Here is an 11,568-nt window from a genome sequence, read left to right on the forward strand (position 1 = left end):
GTGAGGAATTTAGTCTCCATGTCGTCCCAGCTATTCACACTTCCTGGCTTGAGGCGGCGATACCAATCGAAGTCGGCTCCACGAAGAGTGCCAACGAAGGACCGTACCATCAGAGGCTCATTACCAGAGATGACACCCATGTGCGATTTGAAGTAAATCAAATGCTGAGTGAGTGAACCTTTCCCATCAAACGGCGTGAAGTTGATTAGACTGAACTTCGCCGGATAAGGGATTGATTCCCATTCTCTTGGGTAGGGACAAGGAATGCCAGTCTTCTTTATCTCTTGAGCGGAAATCAACGTATTGATTTTGCTCTCGAGGTTTTTAATCTTCAAGCTTTCACCTGAGTCTTCGTTAGCATTCTCGTTACCACCCCCTGCATTGACGAGAGGGTTATTAGCATTATGCACTTCATTCGCATTCGTGTCCTCATCTTCCTGATGAACCTGGTTACGACGACTTGGCTCGCCTTGCTGGTTCGTCAATGCTTGGATTTATTGGTCATGTATTTCTCTCATACTCTGCATGGCCATCTGCATTTCGAACCTGAAGCTCTCCTGTTGTTTAGCCATGGCTTCTTCGAGCATCTTGGCCACTTGTTCCGCACTTATCATAAGTGACTCGCGGGGTTGTCCCTCGCTGGATACCGTATTATCTGACGCAACTGCAGAGCCGGCATCCGATTCTTCATCTTCTGAAGGTAATCTTGTCCGAATCCTACCATAAGTTCCTCGTATGATGGCTCCGGACTGCAGACGGGTTACACACCGGGGTACTTCCGGAATTGACTCGGGATTCTCCTGTGTCGACGTCCCTTTGCTGGTCATATTCGTGGTGACCCTCGGAAATTCTCCTTCATCGACTACCCTTCTTCTTTGTCGGAAACGCCTAGGCCTTGGTTTTGGCGTTTCGGCATTGAGCCTTTCGAAAACCGAAACTCTTTCGGGGACCGTCTTGATGCAGTTGCACTCAGACAACACCGCCCGAATGAGTTTGGAACAGGGGCATTGAGTTTCTGGTCGTCGGGGACTCCTCTTTCTAGTTTTCCTCGTGCTCTCATCACGATAGTACAACTCGTCGGTTTGAAAGTCAGAGTAACCTATCGTGTGTCGGCACGACTTCTCAGGTATAACGTTATCGTCATCAGACGACAACGTTTCCTTCTGAGGACGAACTGCCTTCTTTGGGCTCTCAAGAGTCACGCGCCTCGAGACATGCCTTTTTAGGCGTGAGTTCTTAGCGGGCTCTTGGACTTCGATGCGCAAATTAGTGAGCGCAGTTGCCTTGAGCTCCTTGTCACGTTGGAGGTGACGGCGACCCCCAGCGTGTTGAGTCGTTCGGGGCTTCTTCAGCGGGCCCAAACGTTCCTGAACTGGAGCTTTGCCTCTTTCATCAGGAATTGGACCGAGGCGCTCCAGAACCGATCTCCTTCTTCGGGATAATTCCACGGGATCTCCCGGAGTAGATATTGGTATTACCGGCGACTTTGGTTGACTCGTCGGAGGCTGACCTTGCTTCGAAGGCTGCAACGATTTTGCCTTAGCCTGAATCGCCGCTTCAGACTTCGGCTTCCATACTTGGCGTGGACTTGAGCCCGTGCCTGCGCTGACATTGCGCGGTGCTTGTGAATGCGCTCCTTAAGTGTCGAACGGTTCCGTTTGACATGGACCCATTCGTTCGTTGGCGGCTTGGAGGAGTCGCCATTCATCGGTCGTTGAGGCTGCTTGCCTCTTTTGTTCTTTAGATCCGCATTGTAGCGGATCCCGTCAACGGACTCCATGGCCTTTGCGAACTGTTTCGCAAGGCGTTGACGTTGCCTTTGGCGGGCTCTCTTCGAGAGAGTCACCACGCACTCTGCGGCAGAAGGGTTGGCCAGGGCAGCTCCGACCTTGCGGCAGAAGGGTTGGCCAGAGCAGCTCCGACCTGGTTGGGAATTGGAGGAATCTCACCCGATGCGACTTTGGCATCAAACGGGGCGAGATCTTCGTTGGTGTTTTCAACGTCTTCATACCAACGAGTTTTTTTCCTGGAGGAGAACTTCTTGGACTTGCGGGGGGAGGTTGATCCGGACGAGGACGACAAGTACTCCTCGAACTTCTGCTGGTCGAACTCGTATTCGACCTCCTCCACGACCGGGATTGAGATCCGCGGCTGCGACGCTCCGATCTCGGCAGCGAAATCGGCGGCTCCCACTGTGGTCGCCAGATTGTTCGCGGGAAAAATCGTATCTTTCTTCATTGATTCCATTGATTCCATTGTGCACTCTTGTAATAGTTTATCGATTACAAAAATCCGGTCTTTTTATAAGATCCGGTTACAACGGATCAAAGACCAAGCTTTGATCCGGAGTACGCCTGCGTAGATCTGAGATCCGGTCCTCTCGAACTCTTGCCTTATTTGGCGTTGACGATCGCCGAGCACCAGATCTGGATGAACAAGTCCTCGAAGTCCCAAAGCTTGGATCTTTTTTAGATCTGAGTCTTCAATCCAGCAGGGCTTCGCCTCCAAAAAATCCAACCCCCGAACAAATGAACCACCTCTCCTATTTATAGCCTCTCTTCACTGTGCCCGCGCACAGATCTGGGCCGGCCACCCATAGGTGGCCGGCTCTGGGCCGAGACACCGAGCCACCTCAGGGTGGCTCGGCCTTGGCCGAGCCTAGAGGTGGTGGCTCGGTTTCGGCCGAGCCCCCCGAGCCACATAGAGGTGGCTCGGTTTCGGCCGAACCCCCCCTTGGTGTTGGGTTTCGTCGTTTTGTCGTTGTATCCGTTTTTCGGTTCTGTCCGTGATTCGGTTGTGTGGTTGATTTGTTCGGACTCAATTCTTTGACCTGATTTGGCAGTAAATCCGGTTCCTGATTTGGCAGTAAGTCCGCTTCCGAGTTCGAGTCCGAAACTGATCTTGATTCGATCGTGATTCGTCTGAGTCTCCCCTTGGTTGGATGACTCGTTGACTCTTCAAACCCTTGGCTTGATTCCGCATGCGAATGGATGTATTCCATTGTTTGTGTGCGGTTCGTTAGCCTCGTCGCCTCGTTAATCCGCTTCGTTGCGTGTCACTTGTCTTTGGCGTTGTGGACTGACGCTTGTGTTTGGATACGTCGCCCGATGGTTCGTCGGTTAGTGCTGAGCTGCGCTAAGGGATCTATAAGCAATTTTATACGCCTACAAGATTCCACTTGCATTGCAGCTAATGTCACCTTCTTCAGTCTAGCTCTGAACTCCACAGGTCCGACCGATGTGCTACCACTAGTGAACTCAAATCTCGGGTGATCCGGTATCTCGAATACTACGCTCCGACGGCAACAATCAATGGTGGCAAAGAACGACCCCAACCAATCCATCCGGTATCTCGAATACTACGCTCCGACGGCAACAATCAATGGTGGCAAAGAACGACCCCAACCAATCCATCCTAAAAACTGCATCAAAACTCGGTAAATCTATCACCAGAAAATCTGCGAAGAGTTCCCTCCCGCAGATGACCACAGGGCATGCTTCATAACCACTGGATGCTACTAAGACACCACTGCCAGTGTAGATATTCTAGCCCGTAGTCAAAGGAGTTATAGGAAGAGAATGGACACTCGCAAATCGACGAGATAAGAAACAATGGGAGGCTCCAGAATCAAAGAGCGATAAAGCAGGTACAGAAGAAACAAGAACCTTGCCTATTATAGGAGGATGTAAATGCAACTAACTTAGTATTCATAAACAATCCTACCATGATATTATCTACTAATGCTAATTAAAGAAGTTCATATGCAAATAAAACTTAGAATAAACCATTCTTACCAGTGATAACTTGGTCGTTCGCCTCAGCTTCTACGGCTGACATCATGAACATCTGTCGCCGAGGTTGCTACCTGTGTGCTTCCTGATATACCTGCTGCTGTGGGGGAAGTGGCCCTGCTCGAGGATAGGGTCTGGGCTGAGGCGGTGCTGCTAGGGCTGGTTGAGGTGGTGGAGGTGGTGGTAAACTGGTCTGCTGCCGCTGCGGACAGTTCCAACTGACATGATCGGGGGATCCACAGGCGTAACACAGACGAAGACGCCTACGGCACTCCTGCTGGGTGTGCCCAGTGTAGCCACAATGAGTACACTTCACCGATGGCTGGCCGTGAGTCTGCACACCAGGACGCTGATAAGGGTGAGCCTAATGAGATGGCTGACACTGGGAATGCTGCTGTCTCTGCGGAGCCTGCTGCTGCTGTCTCGGAGGGGGACGCTCGACATTCCGGGCCAGAGCTGCTGGTGTCCTACTCTGAATCACGTGAGAGTCTTCAGGTTCCTTATGCACGCTCTCAATCTCGCGTGCTGCATCCAGTACCGCATCATGGGTCGCCAAAGCTCTACCTGCCAGAGCCATCCTAATGTACTTGTCCAGACCCTTCTGGAACTGATGCCTCCTAATCGTAGGGTCTGTAACCAAGTGGGTAGCATATCGGCTCAAAGAAGAAAACTCAGCCTCGTACTCATCAATTGTTCACCCTCCTTGCTTGAGCTCAACAAATCTTCGTAGGAGTTCATCTCGAGCTGACTGGGGAAAGTATTTCCTATTGAAGCGCTCGGTGAATGTCTCCCACAAGATGGGCCTCTACAGATGAGTCTTCTCTGCAGTCCACCAAATCCGAACGGTGTCGGTGAGCTGAATATCCATGAGGTCCACCCATTCAGCAAGGGGGATGTGGGTCACCGTGAGAATAGTCTCAGTGACCTTGAGAAACTCCTCTGCTGCTAAAGGTCCCTCGGCACCAGAAAAGGAAGGAGGCCGCATAAATCGAAACTCTCTAACTCCAAACTCTGCATGAGGGGGAGGCTAGTGCTGAGGCTCCCGGTGTAGCTGTCCCACCAAGTGCTGCTGATTGGTGACCAATCCCTGAATCATCACTGTAGGCATCGAAAATTGCCTATAGGTCTCCACAAACAGCTCAGTGTTAAGAAATGACGATGAACGTCACCATCTAGTTCACAGAAGCTTGATCGATGTCGGTGAACGCTTGGAGTAAACCGACAAACTACGTGAAACAATGGAACTTCGGAATGATGAAGATATGAACCGATCGGGAACCTCGTACCGTTCACAAACGGCAAAATACCCTTCATGTCTCATTTATTCCACAGATGATTTAATCATTGGATCTTATAGAACTCCCTGTCGGCTTTCCAACGCACTTTGAATCACTTAAATCCGAGTTCGGACGAAGAATTTACGACGGAAACAATCAAACAGGCATAAACGAGGGTCTCAGGCTAAACTGAGACACCCTAGGGTGTCTCGGCGCTGGTTGAGACACCAGAGGGTGTCTCCAACTCAGATTTGTCCCGTGCCTATAAATACGGACCCCGGGGCCTCATTTTTTCAGATCTGGAGTTTTAGAGAATTGGCGAAGCCCTACCGGACTGAAGAGTGATCGAATTCTTCAACGCAAGAGATCGAGAATCGTCAGATCTGCATCACCCGTATCCAATCCTTAGTATTATCCCATTGTGGTAATTCTAAGAAGAGCAATTATCTCGCTGTTGTCGAGATAGGCGCTTCTGCTTCTAGATTCCTTCGCGAATCGACGGAGTTCTGGACCTGATCTGATTGTCAGGTAGTCCACGGATATCAACGTTCCTGTCACCGGCTAAAGACCCACGCAAGCAAGAAACGACGAACGAATCTTGTGTTATTTTCGAAAAGTTGTAATCTTTCATTTTTCTTATTCTTTTTATTGAATATCTGAATTCTTTGTAAGCAATCCAGATTATAATGAATTCAACAATGAAGGCAACTTTTACCAAAAACAAACTGGCGACCACAGTGGGAGCCAACAGCCTCCAACCGGCCTTCAAGATCCGCGTGAACGAAGAGATCGAATACGAGTTCGATCAACAGAAGTTTGAAGAGTACCTCTCTTCCTCCTCCTCCAGATCCGCCTCTCCAAACAGGCGTAGGAAGACCTCCTCTTCCAAGAACGCTCGCGGGGCCTCAGGATTGAAGATCCAAGATCCCCTCGCCGCTGCTGCACCCGTGCCCCGTGGCGTCCCTGCAGCATCCAAAGAGGTCAAAGCTGCAGATCCGGACCTCCCCTCCGCCGTGAAGGTAACTGCTGAAGGTGCTCCAGCTTTGTCGAAGAGGGCGCGCCAAAGACGGCGTCAACGCCTTGCGCGACAATTGGCCAAGGCCGCAGAGTCGATGGACGGGATCCGCTATACGGAGGATCTGAAATCAAGGCAGCGCCAAGAACAGCAACGGTGAACCGCCAATCTCTCTTCTAAGGCGGAGACAAACGAATGGGTCCGCATCAAGAAGAATCGCTCTACTCTCGAGGAGCGAATCAAGAAACGCCGCGCATTACTCGCGCATGCCCGAGTCCTTCTGCAGAAAGCGGAAGAAATGCAGAAAAAAGAGACGGTCAAGAAGCCACCTAGACATAAGCAGGTTTGGGTGCCAAAGACAAAACCAGTACCTAAGACAAAAATGGACGGAGTTACTGTCCAACCTTCTTCAAATTCAGATCCCGTCTCCCCTGTCCCCGCACCTCCGGCGGAGCCGGGTAAGAACGTGGGTCCTGTAAGATCCAGAGTTCCTTTGAAAGGTCGACTTGGTCCGTTACCGAAAGATCGAGGTAAAGCACCTGTCAAGGAGCGATTGGGACCGTTGAAAGGTCCCCAAGCAACAAACCAGACTAGGGGTCGAACCAATCCCCCTAAGTAAGATAACAAAGGGAAAGCCTCTGTTACCGACCGCATTAGATTGCGGGTAGAAGTTCAAGAGCCCGTTAGGTTTTCACGCTCGCAAAAGCGTAAACTTGGACGAGCAACTTTTGAAGACGCTAATAAAGCGTCATATCCCCAGAGGGAAACATATTCGTCTGATGACGATAGTGTTATACCTGGGAAGTCGTGCCAACACTCTATGGGTTGCTCCAGTTATCAAACTGACGAGTTGTACTATAGGTCCGGGGGTACGGATAAGTCTCGAAAGAGAAACATTCGAGACACGGATTCTCGTTGTCCGTGTGCCAACATAATCAAGGCAGTGTTATCAGAATGCTACTGTTCTAAAGCCCCAAGAAGAGTTTCTGTGTTTGAGAGAATCTCCACCAGAACATCCGATGCTAGACCAAGACACTTCCGTAGAAGGAAACCTACTCTTCAGGAGGATGAATTTCCAAAAGTGTCCGTCAACATGACCGGAAGAGGAAAGTCAACGCGACGCTTTAGTCCGGATCAGTTCACCGAGGTGTCCCAACGTATGACTCAATTGCGATCAGGGACCAGTAGACGAAAGAACTACCAAAGAATACAGAAGGGACTTCCCTCAGAAGATGAAACTTCGGAGGTTTGCTCGGATGCCGGCTCGGATGCTTGCTCAGCAATGGCTTCCGATGACACCGCTTCAAGTGCAGGACAGCCCTACGAGTCACTTATGATTAGCGCCGAACAGGTGGCTAAGTTGCTAGAGGACGCTTTGACTAAGCAGAAGGAAAATTTCAAGTTTGAAATGGAGATGGCCATGCAGCAGATGAGAGAAATGCATGACCAGCAAATCGCGGCACTAACAACTCACCCAGGGGAGTCTAGTCGTCGCAATAATCCGAATCAAGATGATAACGAGCGGGAAGAGGATAATGTCAACATGAACACCCCTCCCATCAACAACAATAATGGGGGTGTTCCCTCGGATGATAATAATGCGAAAGAGGACCACGTTACTTCTCCCCGAACTCACTCGAAAACAGATATGAGTGAGGACAAGAAAATGAGGGACTTGGAAAGCAAGATTAACGCATTGATGAGTGCTCAAGAAGTGAAAAGGTCTGGGATACCATGTCCATATCCAAGGGAATGGGAATCAATTCCATACCCGGCGAAATTCAACTTGATCAATTTTACACCGTTTGATGGGAAGGGTTCCCCAACCCAACACTTGATATATTTTAAGTCCTATTTAGGAACAAGGTTGTTGATAGCGGATCGCGTCGCGTCGCGGCGAGGTACCGCTTAGGCTATTGCGGGCTATTGCGGCAAAATAGCGGCAAATAGCGCACAGTCAAATAGCGGTCAAATATTAATATATTTAAATATTCTAAATAATAAGAAAAATCATATAAAAATCTAAAAATCCTATAAATGCATACATGATGCCTATACATGAAATAGATGTGTGATAATTACATAATATTAACAACATACTATAATTATAAAGATTAAAGAATGAAAAAACGTACCTATTTATCCAAAAGACTGTTAGTTGTCCTTCTTCAACTTTCAAGTCTCTAATATAAAAATGCTCAACAATAAAAAAAAATCATTGATTAGTATCATCATCAACATATTAACTACTAGAAAGTTGACCTAAAAATAACATATTCAAGTATAGATAAATGACTAAATGAGCAAAGCAAGATAATATCATGAATCATGATAGATAATAACAGTCTATGGATACTAGGCAAGCAATAAAGATCAAACTCCAAACACATGAAATGTCCAAACTCCAAACTTAACACTCAAAAGTCTAAATCAAAGCTAAATAAAAGCTAGAAGTCTCAAAAGTGAAGTGACTAAAGTCTGAATTTGAGCAATGACTCATCATCACTCATCATCATCATCATCAGCAGCAGTGCCAAGTAGCAAAATCTCATCTCTCAAAGCATCCTCGTCGCTATCATCATCATCAAGTTGGATATCCTCCTCATCTGAGTCTGATTCATCATTTCTTCCCTCCTCTTCGTCCTCCGAATCTACCTCTTCGTTGGCCCTTGAACTAGAAGCCATATTCGCCCTCCTTGTGGTCCTCCTCGGCTGCAAGAACTCATCTGTTCCAGCTGCTTCGGAGATAACTCCTAGTGGAATATCGGTCCCTGGATAATAATCCTCTTCCTCCTCGGAGTTATATCCATCCACCACCCATGCAGAAGCGTGCCGACCGTCTTTAGCAAGTAGGATGTCCCTCTTCTTTCCATCCTTTCTTGTTGTATCCATCTTAGTTCTGATCCTCAAATTGAATTGCACATAGACTAGATCGCTCAATCTCTTGCTATCGAGCCTATTTCTTTTCTTTGTGTGGATCTGCATTCAAACATAAAAATATCATTTCTTTCGAATTATCAATTATCATTTTTTGAATATGAACAATTGAATATGAAAATTAAAACAATGTAGTGAGTGATTACCCCTTCAAAACAACTCCAATTTCTTTCACATCCAGAGGAGCTACCTGTCAATCTCAATATCCGAAGAGCCATCATTTGCATGTAAGGCATGTCTCCACCAAATGTGTCCCACCAATGAGCTGATTCAAGAGAGTAAAGCAAATTAATCAATTGATTGATTTTATATTTTGATTCAATCTCAAAACTACCAAATAAAATAAAATATATATATATATCAAATTTATGTATATAAGTTAATACCTGGATTACGGTCCTCAGCAATTCTCTTGACTACTCTCTGTGCTCTTGGCTTTCCATGGATGAAAGCATCACAATCCCTATACTTCAACAACTCAGTAGAGTAGATAGCATCAACAACAGCCTCATCAATAGTATCTTCATTTCTAAAAAATAGCTCAGCACAATCAAGAACTGCTTGCTTAGCTTCTGCACTCTTCTTAGCCACCTCATCCTCCGCATAATAGAAAAGAGGATTTAGGAACCATGCAGCTAGGTGAAGAGAACTATCAAGCCTATTCTTAGCATGTCTTTCTATAATGGATATGATAGGCATATAGTCCTTCTCTGTCTTCAAAGCAGTCATGATTTCCCTCTTCACTTGATTAAGCTCTCCAATAATAAATCCCATTGAGGGACAAGTACCTGAATCAACCATGCGTAGAAATTTGAAAAGAGGCGTGAAGACCTTCAAGCAACTCCTCACACCTCTCCAGAAGGTTCTCGATATCACCGTAGCATTTGCTGTAAGAGCTTTCTTCTTTGCAGCCCCAACAAATTTCAAACTCGTAAACTCATCCGAGTTAAACATAGCCATCAATGCATCCTTCTTCTCCAATAGACTCCCTAATGTGAGGAATGAGGTGGCAAATCTAGTGGTGCCCGGCCTGACAATATCCTTCCTCCTCGTGCACTTACGCATAAGTGCCAAAGTCCTGGTGTGGCCATAGATAAAAACAGTCAAAGCCCGAGCCTTCTCAATTATATTCTTAAATTTTGTCAATTTTCCAATATCCTGCAACATGAGATTGGTTGTGTGCGCCACACAAGAAGTCCAAAAGATTCTCGGTCTCTTAATTTTTAGCTTCCTTTGCAGCCATATTCGCCGAGTGATTATCAGTGACAACTTGTACAACATAGTCTGCCCCTATCTCCTGGATGCACTGATCAACCCACTTATAAATAAAATCTCCGGTATGAGATTCAGCAGACTCCTCTATCGAGTTGTAGAAAATAACTCCGGCACTAGAATGAATGCACATGTTCATAACACATCTGTGTTTTCGATCAGTCCACGAATCTGTCATCAATGTGCAACCGGTAGTCTCCCAAAGCTTCTTATGTGGCTCCAAACCAACTGAAGTACGTGATACTGCCTTCTTCAACAAAGGCTCCCTCAACTGATACATCGTTGGTCCCACATAACCTGGACCAAACTGACCAATAGCTTCACACATATTGTTGAAAGAAGGAAGCATCAATGCATGAAATGGAATTCCTGATTCATAGGTCCAAAGAGAGACCCATTCGTGGACCAACTCCTTTCTTCTTTTGCGCTCAGCTGCATCAACTGTTGTTTGCTTCATAGTTGAAGATGATGTAGGCTCCTCTGGTAAGAATGTAGCATATCGATGGATAGCTCCAAATTCATGGGGCCTCTTGTTTCCAATCTTAGTGATCTCTTCCGCATTCTCAATTCTAGAATTAGAAATGTCGACATCCTGCCTACGCTCAATCTCAAATCTTATCTTGTCTGACTTCTTACCCTTAGTTTCAGCCATTGCTGCTTTTACCCTCGCAATAATGTCAGGTGTCACTTTCTTGCATGGTTTTGTATTCCCTCGGCTACCAGCTAAGTGCTCTTTTTGGCGGCAAATGCCACCGGTGGTTTCATGTCCACACAGAGTGCACTTGATCTTATTCTTCTTTGGCCATTCTGGATAAATTGCCCAATCCCATCCAATATCATCTGAAGGGCGTGGATGTGGGCGTTGAACCGAATCTTGAGCCTCGGCAGCTACATTTGGTCGGCCCTGGGTGCTACCCGACTCTCGATTTTGAGAACTCATCAATGGATTAGAAGCTGTAGAGGACAATTCCATATAATGGCTGAAACGACTCTCGATTTTGAGAACTCATCAATGGATTAGAAGCTGTAGAGGACAATTCCATATAATGGCTGAAATTATACCTATTCAATGAACAAGAACAAAAAACAATATAAGTACAAGAAATAAACATCATTGTTGTAAAGGTTCATACAATAAATTAAACTTGCTATATTTCTTCATTCATTCAAGATAAGTACCAAAAATAAACAAATTACAGTGTGAGATTTCATTTCTTGTATTATTTCTTCAATTTTTTATTCATACAATAAATAAACATGCTATATTTCTTCATTC

At 46.5% G+C, this 11,568-nt stretch overlaps 1 protein-coding gene across 1 annotated transcript; it reads right to left on the reverse strand.

Annotated features, from left to right (window-relative positions):
• On the reverse strand, nt 8,416-11,259 carry LOC109843955. Its single transcript, XM_020412950.1, has 3 exons — nt 9,407-11,259; nt 9,167-9,285; nt 8,416-9,062 (listed from the first exon to the last, which is right to left on the reverse strand). The coding sequence occupies exons 1-3, from the start codon at nt 10,299-10,301 to the stop codon at nt 8,586-8,588; spliced, it is 1,491 nt and encodes a 496-aa protein (XP_020268539.1). The 5' UTR covers nt 10,302-11,259; the 3' UTR covers nt 8,416-8,585.

The sequence above is a fragment of the Asparagus officinalis genome, chromosome 5 (genome assembly GCF_001876935.1).
Source record: "Asparagus officinalis chromosome 5, Aspof.V1, whole genome shotgun sequence".
In the NCBI taxonomy this organism is placed as follows: domain Eukaryota; kingdom Viridiplantae; phylum Streptophyta; class Magnoliopsida; order Asparagales; family Asparagaceae; genus Asparagus; species Asparagus officinalis.